Source organism: Sus scrofa, chromosome 5 (assembly GCF_054392235.1).
Source record: "Sus scrofa isolate SSC_HxYL_T2T_F1_AM1 chromosome 5, Sscrofa_HxYL_maternal_Yorkshire_Landrace_v2.0, whole genome shotgun sequence".
Classification (NCBI taxonomy): domain Eukaryota; kingdom Metazoa; phylum Chordata; class Mammalia; order Artiodactyla; family Suidae; genus Sus; species Sus scrofa.
The window spans coordinates 77,135,918-77,163,813 of record NC_139387.1 but is presented as its reverse complement, the minus strand read 5'-3'; the positions used below and the strand labels follow the sequence as shown (position 1 = coordinate 77,163,813).

Sequence of the window (27,896 nt, the reverse complement as noted above, 5' to 3'; positions counted from 1 at the left end):
GGCCTGTTGTCCTGTGGACAGTAAAGTGTGCTGGGAGGGGCCACAGGAAGAAAGAGACACAGGCACGAGGAACATCTGTATTTAAAATTCCTCCCCTTCGTTTTCTTCCTCAAATGAATCAGTCCCCACTTCCTCATAATCCTTCTCCAGGGCAGCCAGGTCCTCCCGGGCCTCAGAAAATTCTCCTTCTTCCATCCCCTCGCCGACATACCAGTGCACGAAGGCACGCTTGGCGTACATCAGGTCGAACTTGTGGTCCAGGCGGGCCCAGGCCTCCGCGATGGCCGTGGTGTTGCTCAGCATGCACACGGCCCGCTGCACCTTGGCCAGGTCTCCCCCTGGCACCACCGTCGGGGGCTGGTAGTTGATGCCCACCTGCGGGACAGAGGAAGAGGATGCGGCACCATCAGTGGGCAGCTCCAGACGGGGCGCCTTGGGGACGTGTGGGTGTGGGGAGGGACAGCAGGACCGGAGAGGGGCTCAGGAGGTGAGGAAGCAGGCAAGCAGAGGGGAGCGTGTGGAAGAGAGGGTAAAAGAAATGGGTTGGGCCGGGACATTTAGAGCTGGTGTAAATGCTAGTGGGAGACCAGAGCAGGCAAATTAGGGGAGTGAGCAAGGGCTCAAGCAGGGGAAATGTGCAGTGCACGGCAGATGGAAGTTACTGCAATTTTTAAATTTTTAAAATTTTTTTGCTGTCCTTTTAGGGCCGCACCCACAGCATATGGAGGTTCCCAGGCTCGGGGTCTAATCGGAGCTATAGCCGCGGGCCTACATCACAGCCACAGCAACTCGGGACCCAAGCTGCATCTTTGACCTACACCACAGCTCATGGCAACACCAGATCCTTAACCCACTGAGCAAAGCCAGGGATTGAACCCGCAACCTCATGGTTCCTAGTCGGATTCATCGCCGCTGCACCACAACGGGAACTCCCCAGGAAGTCACTTTAAAGTTCTCTCCTTCCAACAGTATCTCAAGTTCCTCTCAGTTATACTGTCCATAAATGTAGGGCAGTTTCTCTGCCAATCGTGAAGGCTATTTAAAAAATCACAGAGGGAGTTCCCGTCGTGGCGCAGTGGTTAACGAATCCGACTAGGAACCATGAGGTTGCGGGTTCGGTCCCTGCCCTTGCTCAGTGGGTTAACGATCCGGCGTTGCCGTGAGCTGTGGTGTAGGTTGCAGACGCGGCTCGGATCCCGCGTTGCTGTGGCTCTGGCGTGGGCCGGTGGCTACAGCTCCGATTCAACCCCTAGCCTGGGAACCTCCATATGCCGCGGGAGCGGCCCAAGAAATAGCAACAACAACAACAAAAAAAAAGACAAAAAAAAATCACAGAGGAGTTCCTGTTGTGGCCCCGGGGGGTTAGGATCTCGTGGTGTCACTGCTGTGGCTCGGGTTCAATCCCTGGCCCTGGAACTTCCACATGCCATGGGCATGGCTAGAAAAAAAAAAAAAAGCACAGAGATATTCTCAAGCAATAAATTAAAAAATGCAGAAGATTCTGAGGATGGTGTTTGTGTTTTCCAGGCCCTCTATCTCTGGGGAGTGGGGCTTCCTGGAAGAAAAGCTTCATCTCCAATAAAAGAAAGTCAGTTAAAACTCTTGCTGGACAAGTCAACTCCCCAAGTTCCAGGAGCAGGTAGGGTTTTTCCAAGCTAATCTAGCCCAATCTGACAGTGGGGCTACTATCCTGGAAAATTCCCTTCTCCTCACATGCATGCCAAACCAGGGCCAATCCCAAGAACTGGAGGGACCTGGAAGAGACCTAAGGTGACAACTGTGATAATACTCACTGAGAACTATGGAGCTGGCCCCAAAATGCCGCTCCTGCCCAGGCCACCAGGATTTTTTTTTTTTTTTTTTTTTTTGCTACACTTGTGGCAAGCAGAAGTTGTGGGGCCAGGGATTGAACCCATGGCCAGCTGTAACCAGAACCACAGCAGTGACAATGCTGGATCCTTAACCCATTGTGCCACCTGGGAACTCCCAGGCCACCAGGTCTTAACTGCCAGTCTCTTAAATTCATAGCTTTAAAATGTATGTCCTCTTGAGAGATGGAGGTGGGAGTGGCAGCAGCCTATACAGCCAAGGTGGTAACTCACTAATGACTTCACAGGGCTCTAGCATTCCTCTGAGATAGAAGTGGCATCTTGGTGGCAGTGGTGGTAACAGGGGCAAAGAACCAAAATCAGAAGGGGGAAGGCAAGACCTCATCACGTAGTTTATGAAATCAGCCAGCTCTGCTCTTTTGAACAGTAGCAGCCCTTGACCCGTGTCAAGTGGGGGTGAATACCCAGGGGAGGATGCTAGCGGGTGAAGTTCAACAACACTTACCCCCATCACATACACTTTTCTGAGAAGCGGCTAAAAGTTCTAGATCTGCCTTATCTTTCTGGTCACAATCCCAGAGGTGCAGCTTAAAATAAAGGGGCAAGAATACAGGGACATCTCCTTTTTTTCATTTCTCTCCACCCTCACATCTCATTCTTTCTATTTTTCTCCTATTCATTTTCCTACCAGCTTGTTTTGGTTGTTTGTTTCCATTTGAAGAAGAAAAAAAAAATGGGGGGGAAGACCTTGACTATTTTTCCAAGAGTGACCAGAACTGCCACGTCAAAACAGGCCCAGTCTAGGGGAAGGGCTCTGTCTGCGGCTGGAAGCAGAGTGGTGGCGAGATCTCACCCCCTCTCAGCAGCTCAGCAGCCAAGCAGCCAGCTCGCTTGTTTCTGTGCCCTGTTTCTGTAGGTCCCACGGGGAAAACTGAGACATACTCATCTCTGAGTCTCCAGCAACTGGCACAACCACCTCTGGGGTTCGGGAAACCTCTGAATTATTAAAGGCCCACCTGGGGCACTAATTAATGTGAGTGGTGGCAGCTGCTCTGGGGGTGGACTCTGATGAGGGGCCGTGGGGACACAGGACAAAGCGGTCAAGCAGACACGTGTGCAGATGCCCAGCCAGGCTGACTTGGAGAGGTGACTTCCAACACTCAACACCACTGGGCCTGGGGGCCGGGGTCCCCCCTGGCTATTCTATGCCCCTGCTGACCCCAGAGTCTGGCCTTTCCCAGACTGCAGATGCTGACCTATAGCAGGCTTCCCTGCTGAGCCCTGGACAGTGGACATGGCAGGGTTTCATAATGTAAGTGAACTACCAGCATATAATAGCTGTAAAGTTTCTTGTTTTGATTTTGTTTTTTCCATAAAGTTTCTTATCCTTACTCTAAGTTGATTAAAATTACAAGGTGAACATTTAGTTTTTCAAAAAATAAATGGAGAAGAACACATGTTTCATCAGAGGAGGCCATTCGAATACTCTGGTTAACTCCATTTTCAGGTCCGCTTCACACTACAGCTACCTCCACCCTCTCACCCTGTTCACCCCTCTGGTCCAGGTTCTTTCTCACCTAGTTAACACCTCCCTATAAGGAAAATTCTTTTTCTTTGAGATGCTCGCTGATCTTAGGGTAAGAGGGTGGGGCCCTTCTCCCTACTGCAACAGTGCCTGCAGTTCCAACAACAGCCTTCCCAAGTAAAGTCTCTCCTTACCTAAAATAAGTGAATGAATGAACAAAGGAATAAAATCCATGTTACATTTGGCTTAAGCCCCTCCTCCCACATCACCCCCTAAGGCCTGACGCTCCCAGGAAATGTGCTTCCACCCATGACCCAGCGTTTCCACCTCTTTCCCCCCATCCTTGGTCTCTCCCTCTGGATCTATGGTCGTGTTTCCTCCAAGCCACCAGCCCTTACCTTGAAGCCTGTGGGACACCAGTCTACAAACTGGATGGTCCTCTTGGTCTTGATGGCGGCAATGGCGACGTTGACGTCCTTGGGCACCACGTCCCCCCGGTAGAGCATGCAGCAGGCCATGTACTTGCCATGACGGGGATCACACTTCACCATCTGGCTGTTGGGCTCAAAGCAGGAGCTGGTGATCTCAGCCACAGAGAGCTGCTCGTGGTAGGCCTTCTCAGCAGAGATGATGGGTGCGTAGGTGACCAGGGGGAAGTGGATGCGGGGGTAGGGCACCAGGTTGGTCTGGAACTCGGTCAGGTCCACGTTGAGGGCCCCATCAAAGCGCAGGGAGGCGGTGATGGAGGACACGATCTGGCTGATGAGGCGGTTGAGGTTGGTGTAGGTGGGGCGCTCGATGTCCAGGTTCCTGCGGCAGATGTCGTAGATGGCCTCGTTGTCCACCATGAAGGCACAGTCTGAATGTTCCAGGGTGGTGTGGGTGGTCAGGATGGAGTTGTAGGGTTCCACCACGGCCGTGGAGACCTGGGGTGCCGGGTAGATGGCAAACTCTAGCTTGGACTTCTTGCCGTAATCCAGGGAGAGGCGTTCCATCAGCAGAGAAGTGAAGCCAGAGCCGGTGCCCCCCCCAAAACTGTGGAAGATCAGGAAGCCCTGCAGGCCAGAGCAGGCATCTGTCTGGGAGAGGAGGACACGAGACAAGGAGGACACACTGAGGACACACTTGCGTGGTTAATGGCAGGCAACCCTCCTGTCGGCCCCACTCCACCCTCAACATTTTCAAATGGGTGAAATCAAAACAGCCTGGAAGGAGGAAGGACACACAAAGGAGTTGCAGCGATCTTCCAGGAACAGATGAAACACATCGGGGCAAACATGCACACGCCGCCAGGACCATGAAGCTTCCGGCCCCGAAGTCTGGGTGGACCAGGAATAAGGTTCCAGAACCACGGTGGTTAAGGACTTGGCCCTGTGAGGGCCCCACCTCCTTGGGAACCGCAGATCTACACATGCCAGCCCACCTTGGAAGGTGGCGCAGGGTACCAATTTCAGAAGGATAAATGGAGTCAGAGAACCTGAGATTTAACATCACCTTTGCCATTTCCCAGTTGTAAAAATTCAAGCAAGGTATCAAACTCTCCAGACAGGTACTTCTTCTTGGTTAAAGTGAGGATAATAAAAGATATTCATCTCACAAGGTTACCGTGATCCTGAACGAGATGCCCTCGTGTGCCGAGAAGGGCCTGACAGTGAGCACTCGGTGCCGGCTCTCACCAGCTCTACGGGAAAAGGGGAGTCACAGAACTTTCCCCTTGGCTGTGATCTGTGACTGTACCACCCAGTGGTTCTGAGCTTTGGCTTCGAGACTGACGGCCGCTACAAGCCCTCCTCTCACCAGAAAAGACAAACACACACAAAAATTCAGCGTCCTTCCCTCCCAAATAAAGAATCTCTGATTAGGAGTTCCCGTCGTGGCGCAGTGGTTAACAAATCCGACTAGGAACCATGAGGTTGCGGGTTCGGTCCCTGCCCTTGCTCAGTGGGTTAACGATCCAGCATTGCCGTGAGCTGTGGTGTAGGTTGCAGACGCGGCTCGGATCCCGCGTTGCTGTGGCTCTGGCGTAGGCCGGTGGCTACAGCTCCGATTGGACCCCTAGCCTGGGAACCTCCATATGCCGCGGGAGCGGCCCAAGAAATAGCAACAACAACAAAAGACAAAAAAAACAAAACAAACAAACAAACAAAAAAAACACACTTTAAATTATAAAAAAAAAAAAAAAGAATCTCTGATTAGCCCAAACTTTTCTGTTGTACAGATAAGGACATGGGGCTCCAGTAGACCAGTGGCCCACCCTATAACTCGGAGCTTTCCAGCCAGACCTACCTGGTTCATTCAAATCCTGACTCAGCCACTTTCCAGCTAAGGGGACCCAGGCCAAGTTATGGAGTCGCCTTGGCCCTCAATTTCCTCGTGTGCAAAGTACAGGGATGAGACCTCCTTTATATCATTACTAAGGGGATTAGATGAAGGAACGTATTTGGCATTTGTAATTTGTAATGTTAAATGCTGGAATGGATCAGCAATCTTACAAGCTAGGAGTTCCCGTCGTAGCTCAGCGGTTAACGAACCGACTAGCATCCATGAGGACGCGGGTTCGATTGCTGGCCTTGCTCAGTGGGTTAATGATCTGGCGTTGACGTGAGCTGTGGTGTAGGTCACAGATGTGGCTTGGATCCCGTGTTGCTGCAGCTATGGCATAGGCTGGTGGCAATAGCTCCAATTTGACCCCTAGCCTGGGAATCTCCATGTGCTGTGATTGTGCCCCTAAAAAGACAATTTAAAACAAACAAACAAACCTCTTACAAGTTAAATGCTTTGTTAACTTGTGCTTCCAAAATACAAAGAGCTTCACCTTCCTCACACCTGGAACTTCCTAAGGCACCCACAGAACATCAGTCACTGGGAAGGTGGCATCAGCCTTGGTGGGCAGCCCACAATGAAGGCAGAGGAAGGGCCCAACCTCTTCCAGGAGAAAAGCACAAGTGCCCAAATCCTAGGAGTCTCTCCTGGGGCATGGGCCGGCCTGTTCAGAGAGGTGAGTCCACACGGGTCCCCTGCCCTTGTAAACACATACCAGCTTGCGAATGCGGTCCAGCACCAAGTCGATGCTCTCCTTGCCCACTGTGTAGTGGCCCCGGGCATAGTTGTTGGCTGCATCCTCTTTTCCTGTGATCAGCTGCTCTGGATGGAAGAGCTGGCGGTAGGTTCCTGCCCGAACCTCATCTACAAAGATGGGGAACCATCAGATCTTACCTCCTGGTTCCCAGAGGAGATGCTGCCCTCCCCACTAGAACACACATGACACCCCTACCTACTAAACTCTACCAGGTGAAGTCAGACAACCCTGTAATACATCTTCAGGAGGCGAAGAATTCCGGAGTAACACAGACACGAACCGAGCCAGAAGCCCATGACTCAAGCAGCAATGAGAAGCTAGCTGTTCTGCTGGCTGGAGCCTAAAAAGCCTTGGGTTTACAAAGCTGGTCAAACACCATAACTGCCTCTTCCTCCTTGAACCTCAAGGCTTCCCTCTTGTTTTCTGTTCATGCTACAAAATTTACCCCAGAATTTAACCCAATTTTACTTGCATCAAAGTGTTCCAAGGACTCAGAGAAGATTTGGAATGATCTGCTTGGCTCCTGGCTCCTCCAGGAATTGTCCCACCCATAACCTCCAACCTTGAGGTGGCAACAATATATGTCAGGCATTAGATCTTAGAACAACTTGGAAGCAAAGCAATGTTCCAGGTTCCAGGAGAGCCAGAGCCCAAGAAGGGCTGTTGGGTGGGGGTTGGGAGGGTCTGCCCACCTTCGAGGTCCACGCAAAGTGGACACAGAGCAGACCAAGATGCCTCAGGCCCCAACTACATCCCCTTTCCTCTACAGGGTCCCTCTGCTCCCCCATGGAAATCACCCATCTGTGCAGTGGCCTGGTCATCAGCACTTTCTATATTTATACAAAGTATCCAGGAGGTGGGGAGTCTGGGGTCAATGGCCCCTAGAAACACTGTTCGGGCACCACCAGCAGAGCCCAGGCATCTCTGTGGAACTTGTCCACACTTGCTGGTGAGCAAGCTTTGAAGCTGAGGAAATCTTGATGAAGAGTGGGAACTGATCCAGGGGGTATAGGGGGCAGGGGCAGGGAGAGCAAGACCCCGGCCCAGCACAAGTCAGATTCCCTGCCCCCTAAGATCCAGACAAAGTTCATTCTAAACCACAGCAGCCTCTGGCTGGAAGAGAAAGTGCCATCCCGTGTACGAGATGCTACCAGGTTACACCAGGGCCCCTGGACAGGCTGAGACTATTACAGAGTCAAAAATGTGTACTTTGGGAAACTGACTATTGAGGGCTTATTATAATTTCTGAAATTATTTGTGGTTTTGAGCCTTAGTATTTAGTGAACCATCTTGGCAATTTTGGTCTGTCTCAGCAGCTTCTGGCAGAGTATTTTGGGGGAGCAGATATCTCTGAGCCCTACTTGAGCCTTCTCCTTCCCAACCTCGAGACTGTGGCGAACTCCAGGAGTCACGTGTGGGGGCCTCTGGTTGAGCCACTCCCTTCCACGTGGAGATCAGCTTCCTCAGTCACCAGGGGCCAGGCTGAGGCAGCCTGGTGCCGTTTCTGGGCGAGGACCTTGGCCCACACTCACCCACCACGGTGGGCTCCAGATCAACCATGACGGCCCGAGGCACATGCTTCCCGTTGCCGGTCTCGCTGAAGAAGGTGGTGAAGGAGTCATCGTCGTGGAGCTTGCTGGCCTGCGCGCCAAAGGTACCGTCAGCCTGGATGCCGTGCTCCAGGCAGAAGAGCTCCCAGCAGGCATTGCCGATCTGAACCCCGGCTTGGCCCACGTGGACGGATATGCATTCCCGCTGCGGAAACAGAGCACCTAGTCAGAGCCCAGCCCGGCCATGCCTCTGCCCAGGCCCCCGAGCCCCCAGGTTCCCAGGTCCCCAGGTCCCCAGCTCTGAGGACCTGCCCCTCCCTGGGGCATTCATCAGATGGGGTGTGGGCACCCTTGGCATCTGAATCAAGACTGAATCAAGACTCAGTTCCAAAGAAGCAGCACAGCTTTGTGGTTTGCTCGAAAGGTAGCTCTCCTGGGTTCATCCTTTGTATCAAGAAAAGGAAAAGAGGGAGTTTCTGTCATGGCTCAGTGGAAATGAATCTGACTAGCATCCATGAAGACAGTTTCAATCCCTGACCTTGCTCAGTAGGTTAGGGATCCAGCGTTGCTGTGAGCTGTGGGGTAGGCCAGTGGCTGCAGTTCCAATTCCACCCCTAGCCTGGGAACCTCCATATGCCTCAGGTGCAGCCCTTTATAAAAAAAAAAAAAAAAAAAAAAAGACAAAAAAAGAAAGAAAAGGAAAAGAGGGCAGCTGCACAGATATAAGGGGACCAATTCTAAACTGTGAGACTCCAGCACCAAGGAAGCAGGTCAAGGAAGAACCAGAGAGAACAGCAGAAACCACCCCCAAATCCACAGCCCTACCCCGTGCCTGCTCACATCCCAGCCTTGGCCTGACTCTCCTGGATGCCACCACACACACACACACACACACACACACACACACACACACTCCACACCACAGGGCAGAGAGGCTCATGGGAGGAATATACTCTGGAGTCTGAACCATGGGGTCTTAGTGCTCCAGTTCCAAATGCAGGAATAAGAAAGGATCAGTACATCAGCAAGGGCGGGCTCAGGGTAGAGTAGGCACTTCCTGAACCCTAAGCAACTGGAAAATTCCTTGGTAGCCACCATAACCCGCTCCCTTGCCTACGCCAGGCCAAGTGCTAAATAAAGTTGACCTTTCGAATGTCCTTATCTCCATGTTACTCTGGTATGAAGCCACAATTACCTGCTTGGTCCTGGTAAAAACAGTTTAGGGTAGGGAGGTGTGTGTGTGTGTGTGTGTGTGTGTGTGTGTGAGAGAGAGAGAGACAAAAAGAGATGACACATGCGTGGCTGTGTGTGTGTAAGAGTGTGAGTGAGTATGTGGAAGAGAGTCAGTGTGTGTGTGTATGGATGTGAGTGTGTGAATGGGAGTGTGCTATGCTTTTGCTGGGACAGTGGACTCACCACCGTCCATGCCCCATGGGGGAAGTGGTGGCCCCTCATGGGGCTCTGTGCCCGGGGCAGAGCCCAGCAAGGAAGCACGTGTCTCGTGCGTGGGTTTCTATTCTTATCGTGACCGAACCTGGCATTTTCCAGCTCAGGGAACCCCAGCCAGGAGCAGAGCCTCCAGAGACCATGGCTGGCCGTGGGGTAAGGGGCTCCTGGGATGATGGAGACTCGGTGTGGGCACAGGCAACTGTCCTGAACAGCCCCTCAAAGGGTCAGAGGCATCAGGGGCCAGTGCCCCAACTCAGCTGCACACACCTATCTCTGCCTGGCCTCCAGGTGTCACAGCAGCCTGGCCAGAAATATAACTGCCTGTGTTTCCATGAGCCTGGTGGCCAGGAAAGGGCTTCTCACAAAGGGGCCCACACCCAGGGTTCCAATCTTGCCTCTCAAGGTACTGGCTATGCTGCGTGACCTGGGCTGAGTTACACAGCCTCCCTTCATCTGAACATAACAAATTGTCTCCATCACTTCGTCCGTGGTCGCCCCTACTCCTAATGTTATCATCATGCATTTTCATTACTGTAGCTTTATTCTCCCCTGGAAGAGGCACATGCGGAAAGGTAAAGACCACAGGCTGCCATTCAGCCAACAATGAAAGGACTTCATCTTAGGACTCAGTACAGACCTAAGAGAGTAGGGTCTTTCTCCCAGGAACCACCACATAACCAGCAGTTACCAACCAGACCACATGCTCACGTGTGCTACGGCTTCCCCGGGGTTGGGGGTGAGCCGAAGGGACACTGGAGAAGCCTGAAAGGAGCTGGTCTGTGTATTGTCCTGTGGCCCTGACCCTTAGCCTCACCCCCCAGCCCCTCAACCATCCTCCAGGCAGTCCCCTCCACCCCACCCCTGTAACAAGCGGGGCCTTGCTGTGAGGATGCAGGGATATTTTCAGAAGATCGAAGGTCACAGGAGGAAGAGTGAAGGACTTTGGAGACCTGAAAACCACAAGCATGGTGATACAGAGGTTTTCACACCCCTTTAACCTCAAGCTAGTCAATAGAACAGCCTCCACACAAAATCAGCCACTCCCTCTCTCTCTCTCACACACACACACACCCCTTAGGAGGAGCTGTTTTCCCTATTAAACTAATTCACAAGAGTGGCTGGAGGGATCAGATAGACTCAGAAATAACTGACAGGTGCACAGATGCCTCCAGAAGTGGCCTCTCCATCATTCTCCACCAACAGGAACCAGGGCTCCCCAGAGATTTCCAGGTCTGGAGCAAGGAATGCACAAGATGACCCAGACCTTGTGTGGGGCCTGAGAGCACAGACACGAACACAGGTGATGCCGGGGGACCATAGAAATCAACAAGAAGAGGCTCCCTTAGCCAAAGGTGAAAACGGAGCATCAAAAGAGGAACAATGGTACTTGACTGCAAGAGGGTGAACATAAAAATCCACAGGTCCTTAGCGTTATTAAGAAAGAAAACTCCATGGGAGTTCCCGTCGTGGCGCAGTGGTTAACGAATCCGACTAGGAACCATGAGGTTGCGGGTTCGGTCCCTGCCCTTGCTCAGTGGGTTAACAATCCGGCGTTGCCGTGAGCTGTGGTGTAGGTTGCAGACGCGGCTCGGATCCCGCGTTGCTGTGCCTCTGGCGTAGGCCGGGGGCTACAGCTCCGATTCAACCCCTAGCCTGGGAACTTCCATATGCCGCGGAAGCGGCCCAAGAAATAGCAACAACAACAACAGCAGCAACAAAAGACAAAAAGACAAAAAAAAAAAAAAAAAAAAGAAAGAAAACTCCCAGGAAAGAAACCCATCTGTCCCCATCCAAACAGCCCCGTTGATGAGAGAAGGCTCTTTTTTTTTTAACAGAAGGCTGTCAGTTTGTCAATGCGGAAGAGCAATATACTAGGAAATATTGCACATTATAGTTTCTAATTACATAATTGATTTGGACAAGGAGTGATGGGGAACTGGATATCAACACGGCTGCTGAAGAATGGCTCCTTACAGGTCACAGGGGGAAGGTCCTGCAGTGGTCACCAGCCTCTAACTGGGACTGTTGGTAACCCCACGACGATAAGCAAACCTGATGTGATGCAGTATGACACACACCACCCCCATGAAGGATTCTTGTCAAAAATGCTCAGTGGTCATGTACTAGGCCCTTTGTATGCAGCTCCCACTTAATGGAAAACACAGGGGTCTGAGTGATAAGGAACATTGCAAGAAAACAATGACGTGAATCCAGAAGGTGGGATGTTCAACCCACCAATCGACCAATTTTTTTTTTTTTTTTTTTCGGTCATCCCTGAAGCATATGGAAACTCCTGGGCCAGAGATCAAATCCCAGCCACAGCTGAGTCCGACGCCACAGCTGCAGCAATGCTGGGCCCTTAACTTACTACACCAAGCTGGGAATCGAACCAGTGCCTCCACAGAGACCATGCCAGATCATTAAACCACTGCGCCACAGGGGGAATTCCTGACCCAATCCTTTTAATTCATGAAAGATAAAGGTGAGAGAGGGACTGACCCATATCAAAAGGAACTTAAGAAACATGACATCCACTGAATGCTGGCTTGAACAAATCAAAATATTTGGGGGACATACAGAGAAATTGATTAACTTTAAGCATGATATAAAAGCATAGTTAAGGATCAAAATGTCATTTTTTTCGTGTCAGTTCTACAGTATTGAGAGTAAAATGTCATGATATCTGTATTTTAAAATAATTCAACAAACACGGCCGGTAAAATATGGCAGAAGAATAGTAATTATTAGATCTAGATGCTAGACATATGGGTGGCAATATGCTGCCATACTTTTCTGAAAGTTGAAGACTTTCATACTAAAAAGACCAAAGTTAAAGAAAGAGAATAGAGTCAGAGCCAGGTAAGGGCTCCTCTCGCCGTAATGTCCCATCTGAAGGGTTCTCCTGCCCCTTATCACTTAGTCACTGATTCTAACTAACCATCACCAAGAGCCCAGTTTGTCACAGCGAATAAGAATTTTAAACTTACACAAAAAAGTCACAGGTGAAGCGACAGTCAGGCGAGCCCCCTAAGTGCTAAGATCTGTGCTCTGTTTGCACCTGCTCCTGTGGGGATCGAGGCCTTGGGCTCCTCCAGCCACTCTGCCTCATCACCATGCCACCTTACTGCCTGAGTGTCCAACAGAAGATCACAGGGCACAGCCAGTGCTGATGGCCTGGGGGCCCCCACGCCCAAGAAAGGCGTCCCTCTGCTGTAACCAGGGACGGTTGTGTGAGCGCAGAACTTCAAGAGACTGGAGCAGGGCTGGCCTCAGAGACCATGAAATACGATTTCCACAGGTGAAAAAGCTGAGGCTCAGAGAAGTAAAGGGACAAATCTGAAAACTCAGTGCTCTGCAGGGAAAGAGCCTGGACCAAAAACCAGGTCTTCTGACCTCGGCCTGAGTCCTCTTCTCCACCCACCCAAGCCCCCACCTCTCTGGCACTCAACCCCAGGCCTGGGGCAGAAGGGGGCAAGGTGGACATCCACCTTGGTGCCAGTCTGCTAGTGCAGAGCAAAGCTTGGATGGCAAAACTCCAAACCGAGAAGGCTCTATTGCAGAGAGAAACAGAACAGCTAGCTTACAGTGGGAGCCACCCTCCCTGCCAGAAGCAGGTCTCCAATTCTTGGAGCTGGTAGGTGCCGAGGGGGCAGGGTGAGCTGACAAACAGAGAGTATGGATGTCATGTGTTTGCTCCAAACTCAGATTTCAGAGTCCCTCTCTTGCTGGGAAAACCTCGTGCTTTCTATTCCTCTCTTAGTTCTATTTTGAATCTGGGCTCAGACCAGCTTTCTGTTCTTGGGACCCTATGAGGTGAGGGGGGCCCTCATGTGTTTCTGGAGCCTCCTAGCCCAGCAACCCAGTGAAACAGGAGATGGAGAGACTTTTTTCTTTTTTCTTTTTAGGGCCACACCCTCGGTATGTGGAAGTTCCCAGGCTAGGGGTCGAATCCGAGCTGCAGCTGCCAGCCTATGCCACAGCCACAGCAACTTGATTGATACCACAGCTACAGCAACCCCAGATCTGAGCCACATCTGCAACCTACACTGCAGTTCATGGCAGCGCTGGATCCTTAACCCACTGAGTGAGGCCAGGGATCAAACCTGCATCCTCAAGGATACAAGTCAAGTTCACTAAGGAACAACAGGAACTCCTGGATAGAGTTAATACAGGAGCCTCCTCCTCAAGAAAACTGCAACACCCCCTATGTAGATCCAGGGCTGAGTAACTACAAAGTGACCTACTCCTCATTCCTACAACATATATTTGTTGTTACCACATGCAAAAAGACATTGAGAGGCGCTGGGCCAACCTCTACTCACCCTTCAGGTCTCCCATCACGTGTCCCCTCCTGCAGAAAATCTGGAAACCCACACTCTTGCACAGGGCCCTACAGGGGCTTCCGGTCCCACCTCCCCATCGCTGCTCTATCTCACATGTCCTTTTCTGACTTTCCAGGTGGATAGAGTGAGTTCTAGGAGGGCAAGGAGCCCATGCTTTCTCGCCGGATCCCCAGTGTCCAGTACGGGGCTTGAATGCAGCAGGTGTTCAACAAATGCAGGAGTGACAGGAATGAGAACACTGCCAGGGGCTTACAGTCTATCTAACCACACAGGGAATGGCCAGGGCCTGAGAGGCAGTGGGAGCTCAAAGGAGAATAAACAACCTCTGGCTTGGTTTCCTGGAGGAGGAATATTTGCAGACCTGGAGAAGTCATGCCAACAGGATCCAGGGACACTTTAGCTGGATTTGGGAGCAGTGTGAACAAGAGGCAGGAAACTTTAGGGCAGGTTCCACAAACTGCTCAGTTTGTCTGAAGCGTAGGCTCATGAGGGCACCTGTGCTGCCCCCAACCATCCCCCAAGGGGAGGGGCCCGTGTTGGGCAGAACAGCAGGCAAAAGACTCTACAGAACTGGACAGTCCTTCCATGACTCCACTGCAAGAAGCCTTGCCTTAGGTAAACCTTATATTATTTCTATCTTAATTTTTATTAAAATATAGTTGATTTAAAATGTGCCAATTTCTGCTGTACAGCAAAGTGGCCCAGTCATACACACACACACACACACACACACACATGCACACGCACACACACACACACACACACACACACATTCCCTTTCTTTTTTTTTTTTTTAATTGTCTTTTTTTGCCATTTCTAGGGCCGCTGCCGCAGCATATGGAGGTTCCCAGGCTAGGGGTCGAATCGAAGCTGTAGCCACCAGCCTACGCCAGAGCCACAGCAACGCGGGATCCGAGCTGCATCTGCAACCTACACCACAGCTCATGGCGACGCCAGATCCTTAACCCACTGAGCAAGGCCAGGGATTGAACACGCAACCTCATGGTTCCTAGTCGGATTCGTTAACCACTGAGCAACGACGGGAACTCCACATTGCCTTTCTTACATTATCTTCCATCATGGTCTGTCCCAAGAGACCAGATATAGCTGCCTGCGCTATAGAGCAGGACCTCATTGTTTATCTATTTCTATTTTAATATTAATCGTTTCCTTCCATTTGTTCTCAGAGGACTCAGATCTGCCATCCAAGGCAGAAGGAAGTTTTATAGTTTTAAAAATAGTTTTGAAGTATCACAAAACAGTAAAACTGGCATATTATCTAGGAAGGGAACTGACACAGGCCAGCAGTGTAGGCCAGTGAAAACCTGAGACCAGGCCACATACCTCGACCACCTGTGTGTCAAATGCCACTCAGCTGCTTTCAGGAAGCATATTTTTATACTAAATTACCTCTGGTTTTCAGGCTAGGATAACAAATCAGATACACTTTGGGATCTAGGTCAGAGACAACAGGTAAAAAGGAGAGCCAGTGTTCCAGAGGGATCGTTAAAGTCGGAACAATGTGATTCACAAAAGATTGCACTAGCTCTGCTCAAAATCCTTCAATTAGAGCATATTTGGACTCACTCAGAGACGAGAGAGCAAGCCAGAAACAGCAGGAACAGAGGTGACCTAAATTAATATCAGGCAAGGGCTTGGACTGTAGGCACCACAGTTAGGGCAGCAACAGGGCGACAGGAATGGCAGGCACTGGCCGCAGACCCCCAGTATCAGAGGCCTTCGAGGTCAAAAGGTCCTGAGTTTCTCTGACGCTGGGGTCAAGTGCAGGAGATAGACAGGGACACGCACAGTGCCACGTTTCCCGATTGCTTCCTCAGCTCATTATCTGGGAGAAATTCTAACAGGAAGACATCAACAGTACTGCCAGCACCCTGGGTGGCCAGAGGGAAAGGAGCAGTGGGTCCACTCTGCGCCCCCAAGAATGTCATATCCTCCCACCCACTCCTGTCACTAGCCCTGTACTCACCAGCTCTTTCCTCCTTAAAAATTATTTTACCTTCTCATCTTCCGCCCAAGGTCATTGAGGAGCCCCTTAGCAAGGACACAGTGAGAGAATTAACGTCTGCTACTGATTGGAGCCTGGGGGTGGGGGCTCCTCCGGGGAGATGAGAAGGGGGGTCAGGCAGTGCCCTGCATCCCCTCTGAGGGGCTCTGAGTCAGGCTGTAAGCCATGCCTGCCTCCTCATGGCAGCCTGCAGCCCCGCTCGCCCCCAGGGCACTCTCCCCACTTCCACAGGAACATAGGCTCTTTGTTGCCTTCTGATGCCAATTCCCATCTGAGCTCCAGCTGTACCCCCCACCCAGAGGGGTGCAGGGAGGGAGGCTGTGCAGCAGAGGCGTTCACCTCCCCCTGAGCCCCAGAATCACTGACCTGAGCTTGGCTTGGGGCAGCTCATACCTAAAAAGATGACACAGTCTCAGTCCCCAGGAGAACAGCTTACCAGAGAGACCCAGTTCCAGGATGAGTTCTAAAAGCCTCCCCCAGAACTTACAGAAATGCTAGTTCCCATCCTCCTCAATGGGGCAGCCTCACCAGCCCTCAGGAGGGAAGTCCAGCCTGCTGGGGGAAGGAAAGTCCTTGACACAACGATGGGACTCTTTGGGCCAGGTGTGCACATGTGTCATCCTAACTTTTCAGGGACAAATCAAGAGTTTTTTGGTTTTTTTTTGGGGGGGGGTTGTTTGTTTGTTTGTTTTGGCCATGCCAGAGACATGTGAGAGTTCCTGGGCCAGGGATTGAACCATCACCATAGCAGTGACAACTCCAGGTCCTTAACCCGCTGAGCCACAGGGAACTCTGCACGTCAGAGGTTTTTAAAAAGAGGTTCTGTGAGTTCGAAATGATCAATAAAAATGTTTTCCCATCAGGAAGAGCACCTATGTACATAAATGTTCCAAATAGAATCTGCTATATAAAATTCAGTGTTTCAAAATAAAGTTATCCTCTTCAAAATAGTCATAGCTTTTCAGTTAAACATCCAAAGCCTTTAGCTCATTTAAAGTTAAGATTTTACTGGAGTTTCTGTTGTGGCACAGTGGAAACGAATCCGACTAGTATCCATGAGGATTCGGGTTTGATCCCTGGCTTGGCTCAGTGGGTTAAGGATCCAGCGTTGCCATGAGCTGTGGTGTGGGTCGCAGCCAAGGCTTGGACCCCACATTGCTGTGGCTGTGGCGTGGGCCAGCAGCTCCAGCTCCAATTTGACCCCTAGCGTGGAAACCTCCATATGCCCCATCTGCGGCCTTAAAAAGCAAAAAAATAAAATAAAGTAAGGTTTTACTTTATTTTTTTTTTTTTTTTTTGGTCTTTTTGCCTTTTCTAGGGCTGTTCCCACAGCATATGGAGGTTCCCAGGCTAGGGGTCTAATCGGAGTTGTAGCCACCGGCCTACACCAGCGCCACAGCAACACGGGATCCCAGCCTTGCCCGCGAACTACACCACAGCTCATGGCAACGCCGGATCGTTAACCCACTGAGCAAGGGCAGGGACCGAACCCGCAACCTCATGGTTCCTAGTCAGATTCCTTAACCGCTGCGCCACAAAGGGAACTCCTACTTTACTTTTTAATTTACTACGTATTTTCAGAAACCTGCCTATTGAATGTACATCGAAGTTTGCTGAGAGGGTTAATTACATCTTAGGCTACCCTCTGAGAGTCACTGTGGCTCTCAGGTCAGAATTAAAACATGCAAGAGATAACACTTTGAAAATTACAAAGCACTAACTGTGTACTAGATATTATAAATTTTTTTTTCTTTTTAGCACTGCGCCTGCAGCATATGGAAGGCCGCAGGCTGGGGTTCAAATCAGAGCTGCATGGCAACACCAGATCCAAGACGCATCTGTTACCTACGCCCATAGCAGTGCAGGATCCTTAACCCACTGAGCCAGGCCAGGGATCAAACCCTCATCCTCACAGAGACAATGCTGGGTCCTTAGCCAGCTGAGCCACAACAGGAATTCCCAATTCTATAAATATTAAATATCAAATCTTGAGTATGCTGCTTGGGATTTGCTTCAAAATAACAGGCAGAGAGGGAAAGGGGAGTAAATGAAACAAGACTCATCATAAGTAAATAATTGTTGAAACTGGATGAGGCATACACAAAGGTTCATTATAACATTTTCCCTTCTTTTGTATATGTTTGAAATTCTCTGTCATAAAAAGGCTAAAATAGGAGTTCCCGTTGTGGCTCAGTGGGTTAAGAACCTGACACGTATCCATGAGGATGCTGGTTCAATCCCTGGCCTCGCTCAGTGGGTTAAAGATCAGGCATTGCTGCAAGCTGCGGTGTAGGTGGCAGATTTGGCTTGGATCTGGCATTGCTGTGGCGTAGGTGTAGGCGGGCAGCTGCAGCTCCAACTTGACCCCTGGCCTGAACTTCCATATGCTGCAGGTGCACCCTGAAAAAAAAGAGAAGAAAAAAGAAAAGTAAAAAGGCTAAAATAATAAAGCTAGGTAGAGCTTGGAAATTAGAAGTACAAGCCCTCTCAATTTGGTAGGGAAAAAAACCACTCCAGAGAGGTTAAGTAACTTTCTTGAAGGCACACTTCAGAGCCAGGAGCCAAAATTCTGAACTCCCAATTCTGGGCTCCTTCTAAGGCAGGAATGGGTTTCTCTGGCCACTACCCCCAGTACCCCCAGGAGCCTGCTCTGGGGAGGGAAGGTGTGGGACAGACCTGGAGCTGGAATCAGCAGAGCTGGGGCCAGAGCCAGGGGCCCTGGGCACTTTCCAGAATGAGCAGAGGCACAGGGAAGGGAGGTTCTCATTTGCCCTGCTGGTCACTGACACTGGAGCAGGAGAGCCCAGAGAGCCTGACCTTGGCCTGTGAGACAAGCTCACTCCACTCCCTTCCCCCACCCAACCTTTCCAACCCTCTCTCTGCTTCCCAGACACCAGGACTCTGGAGTGGGAGATTTCTGGGTTTCCAGGCTTTCCGGGAAATGGTTTGGAGGCAAATTTTACCCACCTGGGACACAGGGGGTGAAGGAAGGACTTCCAGAGGGTGAAACTTTAGAGTGGGGAGAGGTTGCCTCCAGCAGTAAGATCCGTGTTGGCCAAGGGGATGGGGGAGGAGTTTCTAGGCCAGGGTAGGAAACAAAACAAGAGGTCTGAAACCCCCTGGCCTTCAGGAGGGAGGCTTGTGTGTGCCAGAGCCGGTGGAAAAACCAGGGCGTTGGAGCTGGGAAGCTGAGCGGGCTCTAGCCCTAAGTGCCCCAAACTCGAGCCAGATGAACCGGGAAGGGAAAGGAGAACGCGGCCCCTGGGCCTGCGGCGGGGGGGGCTATGACTCCCTAAGTCCCCTGACTCATTCGGGTCTCCATCACGGCTGGTTGGGTTTGGGGACCTGACTGCGCCCGCTCCCCCAGCCACCCGGCCCAGCCCACCCGTTGGGAATCCCTGGACCAACCCCTTTCTTCCCCACTCGGGTCCCTCAGAACCTCACCTCTTCTGCGCGGTGGCCACCATGTCCCCCTTCCCCTCACTTGCGTGCGCAAATCTCCCTTGGATCCCTTTGAGGGGCGACTCGCCCCAGGCTCTACTTTCACTCTATGATAAAGGGCATTGGCACCGGGTGTCCTCCGCCCCCTCGACCCTGAACTAATCCCCCCTCCCCCAGAGACTCCGAGTTCCGCAGATCCAAGGCGATGGCTTTCAGCTCCCACATAGACGCAGCCTCTGGGCTGGGCGCCGCGCACCCCAACCCCGCGCCGAGTTCCCGGCTCCGCTCCCCAGCCCCCGGCTCCGCGCCCTGGCCCGGGGAAGGCTCACCATCGCGGCCGCTCTCCTAGCCCGCTCGCTCCCGGCTGGGCCTGCGCACCCCAACTGCTCCAGATACAGCCGCCTCCGCTGTTGTGACACCGGGCGGGAGGGGGGCCCGGGACAGACATGCTGGGACAGCAGCTGCCCTGCAGCATCACAGTGCCCGCGGAGGGAGGGACCCAGCAGGTCACAATTGCTCCTCCCCGCCCACTCTCGGCTCGGGTTGTGCTGGGCGCCGCCGCACGTGGAAACTGCGCTGTTGGGCTCCTGGTTCCTACACTACACTCTGTAGGAGTAACCTTTGGAATCCCAGCTGCTTAGGAAAGAAATGTCACAATGCTGTTAGAATAAATGTTCTCCGCTTCCCAAACTTTTACCCTCTTCCTGCTGCCAAACACACGGGGGAAGGACTGGCCCAGGCAGAAAAGGCACCTGGTTGGGGTTCGGTTTGCTGCAGTCACCCCCAGCCCAGGAGAGTGCAGCGCCGGGCTCCCGGTGGGAAGAATGGGCCCCAGGCTGGCTCTGCTGTTGAGCCTGTGCTTGGGGAATCGGCTGCCCTGAGGCCTGTTCCTCCTCCATCAAGGCCGCCTGGCTGCTGGGGAATTAAATGAGATAACGAACGTCCTCTGTTCCTATTTCTACTTCCCTGTCCGTGTTCGTCACCCCTCCACCACTGTTTCCAACTCTCTTTCATCTTTATCATCACTCCCTCTCCTGCTTTTAAGCCCAGGATGTGCAGAATGATCGTCAGGGTTCCCACTGCTGCTTTGCTCAGTAATAGGACCTCCTCCTGTGGCCACAAGTGATGTTGAAGGGCCAGGAGTTTGCCCTCCTCGCTGGAGCCATGGGGACAATGGGTCTGGCACTGGTAAGGGGCCCTCTCCACACTTCAGATTTTGGCCACATTATTAAACTTCCCTCTACTTTCCTCTCCCCTTCCCAGGTTAAGGGTGAGCAGGGCCACCCTTGGTCTCACTGCAAACTTCCCCACCAGAGGCAAGGCCATGCTGTCTTGTTTTCCACTCTCCTCAGGCCCCAACCACCAAGCCCCATGTCACTCCAGGCAAATCCATGGCTTCTCCGCAAGGTACTACCACTCAGAGACGCTCTGGCCAAGCGTGGTGACTCTCCACGTATCAAAACACAAACAGCAGATTCACCTTCCTTCCCATTCCTGACAGGGGCCACCCCTGGCCAGTAGAGTGAGAACAATTTTTCTTTATTTTATTATGTAACAGTTTGTTCTGCTGAGTACTCGTTCGTATATTTTCATACCTATACTATGAGTTTCTAGAGGATATCATCTTTGCATTAGAGTCCCAAACAATGCTTTGCCCATGGATATATACAGTCCTTAGTAAAGTAAGGTGAATTTTGTCTGTCTTATGATGTAAGATCGTAAAAACTGAGTATTGTGATTAAGCTAACTTCCATCACATGGTAAATGCGCAATAAAGAATGATGACTGGATTTCCCACTGTAGTGCAGTGGGTTAAGAATCCAACTGCAGCAGCTCAGGTCACTGTGGAGGTACAGGTTCAAGCTCCAGCCTGGCACAGTGGGTTAAAGGATCTGGTGTTACCACAGCTGCAGCATAGAATTCAATCCCTGGTTGGGATTTCCATATGCCACAGGAGTGGCCATTAAAAAAAAAAAAAAAAAAGATGACTATTATTAACTATATATTTCTCTTCCGAACTCCTGAAGCATATTCTATTACTTCTTCCATTACATATATCACTTTCCACTTTGGATTCTTGGTAAATGTAAGTGGGCATGTGTTTAAATATACCTACGAAACTAGATCACCTTGCAGGCAGAGGTTATTATTCATCTTATTCACCTCTCCCTCAAAAATAGCTAGTCAAGTGCATCAGTGATGCTCAATAAACATTGCCGAGTTGGAGTTCCCTGGTGGTTCAGCAGGTTAAGGATCCAGCATTGTCACTGCTGTGGCTTGGGTCGCTGCTGTGGCAAGGGTTCCATCCCCGGCCCCAGAATTTCACATGCCTTGGGCCCAGCCAAAAGACAAAACTTTGCTGAGTAAATTGATTTTTTGAGGTCTGTGAACCACCAGATATGTTATGAACAGGTTCTTCATGTCTTGGAATAAAAATGATAATGACAACTCTGGTGATTATGATGGCATTCGGCAGATTCATTATATTCCTTGAACCTCATTATCTTTCCTCTTTATGGGTTTTAGGGCTTGAGGGAGCTATGACTACACCATAAATGCTGAATATGGCATCTTTTGGTTCCAGTGAGATAAAAAGAAGGGTAGCTGGCATAGGCTGAATTATGCTCCTCACCCCCAAATTTAGATGTTGAAGCTTTAATGCTCAGTGCGACTGTATTTGGAGATGGAGCCTCAAGGAAGATAATTAAGGTTAAATTAGGGGCCCTAATTTAACTCATAAGAGTGGGGCCCTAATCCAACAGGACTGGCTGGTGTCCTTAAAGAAAAGGAAAAGACACCAGGAGTGTGTGCACAGAGGGAAGCCACTGTGAGAGAGTGGCTGTCTGCAAGCCAGGATGAAAGGCCTCACCGGAAACTGACCCTGCTGGACCTTGAATGGGACTTCCAGCCTCCAGAACTTTAAGGCATAAGTTTCTGTTGTTTAGGCCACTTGGTGTGTGTTATTTTCTTATGGCAGTCAAAGCAGACTAAGACAGTAGCCTGTGAGTCTTTACAGTAAAGAACATCTACTTCTTTTTGATTTTTAAGGTCTCTGTCTTACAATTATTTGATCTGTGGCATCCTAGATTGAACCTCCATCCTACACCTTTATCTCTGAATCGATATTAGAAAGAAAGGACATGTGTTTTTAGTTCCTATGATTGTTAATCTTATGTGTCAACTCGACTGGGCTACAGGACTCCCAGACATTTGGTCAAACATTGTCCTGAGTGTCCTGTGAAGGTGTTTCTGAATGAGATGAACATCTGAATCAGGAGGCTGAGGAAAGCAGACTGTTCTCTCCAAGGTGGGTGGGCCACATCCAATCAGGTGAAGACACTGGTCTTCTCCTGCCCTTTACTGGAACTCACAACAGCAGCTGTCCTGAGTCCAGCTTGCAGACTGCAGACCTTGGGACTTGTCAGCCTCCATAATCATATGAGCCAATGTCTTATTCTCCACCTGCCCCCTCCATGTATGTGTGTCTGTGTGCATATATATCTCCGTATCTCCTGTTGGTTCTGTTTCTCTAGAGAGCCCTAACACTGAAGTGAAATCTAGGCTATTCACAGGGAAGAGCAGCACTGCTCTGACAGCTTTGAAGTTCCCTGCTCCCTGTAGAGATTTTTATAAATCAGCCTCAAAAATAGGTGACTTGGACCCAGCTGGGATCCAGAGTTTGTCTGGTTCCTATAAAAAGAGTGAAATAAATTAGTTTTTGCAATGATTTTTTTAAAATCCAACCTATTGATGATTGATTTAGGCCTACTAAAGAGACCACGCCACACCCGCCACACTCCAGTTACCATGTGTGAGTCAGTTCTTCTTGCGTGGATTTTGTGCTGTGGGGTCATATTCTCAAATACAATAATTATAGTGATGTCCACAGAGTTGAGGCCCACCCATCTGAGTAGGAGGTAAGATCATTTCTATCACCCCGACCCCCAGAAGTCAGTCTTCATGATGTGTAAGTGTGCGCCAAATGATGTTCTTAGTGCTTATCTATTTTATTCCTCACAAGAGTCCTCTGAAATTAACCTTTTTATTATCCCCATTGTATAGATGAAGAACCTGAAACTTAGAACTGAAAGAGATAGAGCTGCACTCAGGAAGTCAGGCTCCATAGGCTGAGCTCAATGTTTAACCATCACCTACAAATGGAACCTCAGGTAGGGGCCTGTCCTGGAGCTCTCAGCTAGACTCTGAGACAGATATCCAGCTGCTCAAGGGACAAGTGTGAAGATGGAGTTACCTTGCAGAGGGAGCCTGGAGCCCAGAGGAGAAAGACCTGTTACTTCCCCGGCACTCACACTGCTGGGGGGGAGCCTGGAATTCTAGGAGGAAACTACATTTCATAATCTGATGATCTAGATTTACATACTTGCCATATGTATTTAACTCTGGTGATCTCCTGCCTTAAGACCACTCGTATGTGAACACACACACACACACACGTGTCTCAGACACCACAGGGAAGAGGGCATCTATGGTAAGACTCACAGATGAAGTGGTTTCCCTCTGAGGGCTGCACAGTTCCGGCAGCCGTAATCGAGACCGCCAATAAAAGGTGAATTTCGGACAAATGTGGAGCCTCACCACACAGCTGGCCCTTTTCCCAGGTGAGTCCCCTTCCAAAACCAACTGAGGAGGGTCTGCGTGGCCTTGTTATAAGTTGGGGATGGAAGCATTTTCCTAATGGCTCTGATTCTTCCCCTGTTCCCCTCCTACCAACAGACTGATGTCAGAAGCAGAAGCTTTCAGAGCATCATCTCCATGGCCCTGCCTTTGATCCCTGCTAAGTTCACTTCCCCTAGGGGAAGCCCTTTAGGTCACCACCCTTTAGGCCAAGAGAACTCAGCAGAAAAACTAGACATTGAGGGTGGGAGGCAGTGGGCACTCAGGACTGGGGTCAGGGACAGGCCAGCAAAGTGCAGAGAACACTGAGCTTGGAGAACTAAGAAAAACTTATCTCCTTCAGGAGCTGGCGCCAACTGAGCAGAGGCCAGCCCTCACCCTCACTCAAGGCTCTATTACCAATCAGGTGACCACTACTTTCTTCAGATGCCAGCCCCTTAAAAAGCACCAAACATGGGAGTTCCCATCATGGCTCAGTGGTAACAAATCCGACCAGTATCCATAAGGACTTGGTTCGATCCCTGGCCTCGCACAGCGTTGCCATAAGCTGTGGTTTAGGTCACTGATGCAGACTGGATCCCACATTGCTGTGGCTGTGGCCAGCAGATGCAGCCCTAAAAAGACCAAAAAAAAAAAAAAAAAAAAAAAGCTCCAAATGAGCTACATGGGACAAAGAGGCACCAAGGAAAGACAAGGCAGTCAAGTCACATCTTCTCTGAGGCCTTGGGGTTCTGTACACAGCTGATTCTTTGCTTGTTGGATGTCTGCATCCTGTCGGTCACTGAAACATTGCTGGATTCTGTTTTCCAAATATTTCACATAATGCTGTGGGTATCAGTGATCCAGTCTTTCTGGCCCATACCCTGGCAGTATGTTAAAAGAGCTGGAAAATCACTCTCATCATTGTCATAAATCCACTTTAGAAAAATAACCCGTGAGGAAAATAACAGTGCTGTTTCATGACCTTTACACATGCAGTCTGTTGAGAGTTATTGTTCATATTAGCAAAAAGCTGGAAAGAACTGAAACAGCCAACATATCAGTAGGAAGGAGTATCATGTGGCTGCTAAAATGGAGAACTGAGGCCCCAAAGATTGGTCCCTTGGAACCTCAACCATCACCTCGTTTGGAATAAAGGTCTTTGCAGATGTAATTAAGATCTCAAGATAACATCATCCTGGATTAGGCTGTGTATTAAAATCAGTGACATTGTAAGAGACAGAAAAAAAGACAAACATAGAAGGCGGCCAAATGAAGATGGAGGCAGAGGCTGGAGTGATGTGGCCACAAGCCGAGGCCACCTGGAGCCCCCAGATGCTGGAAGACGCAAGGAAGGATTCTTCCAGAGCCTCTGGAGGGAGACGCCTTGACTCTGGACTTTCACCCTCCAGAGGTGTGAGAAAGCTTCTGCTTTTTGAAGCTCCCCAGTTTGTGGCAACTTGTTTCAGCAACCCCAGCAAACAAATACATAGTAAAAAAGTAGTAATGTTGAAACTGAATAGAAGAAGAATGCAAAACTGAAAGTACTAGATATAGGAGTTCCCGTTGTGGCTCAGCAGATTAAGAACCTGACATAGCGTCTGTGAGGATGTGGATTCAATCCCTGGCCTCGCTCAGTGGGTTAAGGACCCATAGGATAGAGCATTGCTACAAGCTGTGTTATAGGTCACAGCTGCAGCTCCAATTCGACCCCTAGCCTGGGAACTTCCAAATGCCACAGGTGTGGCCCTAAAAAAAAAAAAATTTTTTTAAGTACCAGATACATGTTTATAACAGATGTGCATATATATCGAAAAGAAGATGACATGCTGTTGTTTTTATGGTATTTTAGTAAGGCTGTTTGAATGAACACATTTCATGTCTTACAAATATAATGAGTAAAGTGGCCTGTTCCCAAACTTGAAAATAAAGTCTAGTCATCTCATGCAGCAGCAGAGCCAGGCTAGGGCCCCAGCTATTTTTCACTCTGATCAATTTGATGGAGTTTTGTCCCCAGTAGTACTGCCTCACAGATCCATTTTTAAAAATCATGCACCCACCTGCACCTCTTCCCTGTTGTGATCTCTCCTGTCTTTCAGACAGAATCACCCTCCCAAGTCACAACCCCAGCCTCTGCTTTTTTTTTTTTTTTTTCTTTTCCTTTTTACAGACACATTTGCGGCATCTGGAAGTTCCTGAACTAGGGGTTGAATGAGCCACAATTCAGGCCTACACCACAGCCACAGCAACACCAGATCTGAGCCACATCTGCAACCTATGCCACAGCTTATGGCAACACGGATCCTTAACCCACTGAGTGAGGCCAGGGATAGAACCTGCAACCTCACAGAGACAATGTGAGGTCCTTAACCCACTGAGCCACAATGGGAACTCCCCCTAGCCTCTGTCTTTACCAAACCAAATGTTATCTCCTAAACCCCACCACCTCCCCACTTACCAGCCCCACCTCCCTCTTCTCACAAGCCTTAAGCAAAAGGTAAGGCAAAGAGCGTGTCAGTTCTTGGCCTAGTCCTGCTTATTTTACATGGCCTAGAGAAAGTGTTAATTTGCAGTTGCCTCTGTAACTATACACAGATCATTGTGGACTATTAATTTTACTTAATCCAACTAAATGTGCCTATATGGAAAGTCAATGTCTAACTAACCTTTCTATTTCATGCATCTGTTTCAAATATTTTAAGTCTATTTTATGAAAAAGACTTAACCATCCTATTTTATAATAGTAAATATTTTGTAGTATTCTGTGTATATGTATCACTTAAACTTTTCAAAGTTTTTTTTTTTTTGGATGGGCAAGAAATAGATTTATTAGGATAGGAAGATTGTGAGAGACGTAAGCGGGCAGGCATGGAAGCTCTGCCTCAATTTTTTTTTAGTCAACTTTTGCTCATGTGACAAAAAAGTATTATAAAGAAAATAAGGCAGAAATTTTTATCCCCATTTCTGAGGTAAGAAAATTGAGACCTAAAGATTAAGTGATTTTTGCAAAGATAAAACAATTTAGCAGCAGAGCTGGAACACAAATCAGCCTAGTTCTATTTCTAAAAGTCCACATTATAATAATTTATTTCTCTTTATAGACCTCAAAATTATGCCACTTCTTGGAAAATAAAAAATGAATAAAACAGTTTACATTACATAGATTTTTTTTTTAAAAAGGAGAAAGTGGTATCTATATTCAAACTTTTTAAAATTCATATACAAAGAAATTCTAGAAGGAGAAATAAAGACAAGCAGCAGAGGCTGCCTCTGGAGGAGGAACTTGCTGGCTGGAGGACAGGAATGGGACTGGGCAGGTTGGCCTGCATGTTCTTCCTGAAGGTACTACACATTCAGAAAATTCAATAAGATCTTCAGTGAACACATGAAGTAAATACAATAATCCTCACATTATAGATAAAGAAACTAAAGCACAGGGAAGATAATTTGTCCAGAGTCAAAGTAGGGCTCAGCCATCGTGGCCCCAGCGTCCCTTCTCACTCATATAGCAAAATCACTCCATTGAGTTTAGACCTTGTTTCTCCAAAAAAGCCTTGTAAAACTTCATGTTTCTTGGGAGAACTAGCAGTACATGTCTTTGAGCCATTGTCTTAGTGACTCTGAAGCAGCTATTGTCACCAAGGAGACCATGATATCTGTGAATGGGACAGAAGTAATTACAACCAAGGAAAGGTGGTCAGATCCTCAGAACGTTCCAGAGCAGGGGGTACCATCAGGGCTCAGGGAGGTCCAGAACTTGTGAGGGAACAAGACAACTTTACCAGCTCTCCAGCTAGGCAATGAAGCAGGCAAGGTGGCAAAACCGGCACTACAGTGAAGGGGTCAGAGACAGAGTGGCTTCCTTTTGGAGAAGGCAGTCCATTCCTTGGGATCTTGCTGAGGACCAAGGGCTCAACTCACCTGAGTGAGGCATCTGATGGGATCACCAGCCAGCACTCATGTCTACCCGCAAGGATGCCCGCCAGCTGTGTCATCACCAGCTCATCTGAGCAGGGTCCCTCCTGCTCCCCCACCAGCAT

At 49.7% G+C, this 27,896-nt stretch overlaps 1 protein-coding gene across 1 annotated transcript; it reads right to left on the bottom strand.

Annotated features, from left to right (window-relative positions):
- Window positions 1–63: 63 nt before the first annotated feature.
- Window positions 64–27,896, bottom strand: TUBA8 (tubulin alpha 8). Its single transcript, XM_003126597.7, has 7 exons — window positions 27,778–27,896; window positions 19,995–20,157; window positions 19,572–19,841; window positions 7,966–8,188; window positions 6,392–6,540; window positions 3,753–4,433; window positions 64–375 (listed from the first exon to the last, which is right to left on the bottom strand). The coding sequence occupies exons 1-7, from the start codon at window positions 27,894–27,896 to the stop codon at window positions 82–84; spliced, it is 1,899 nt and encodes a 632-aa protein (XP_003126645.4). The 3' UTR covers window positions 64–81.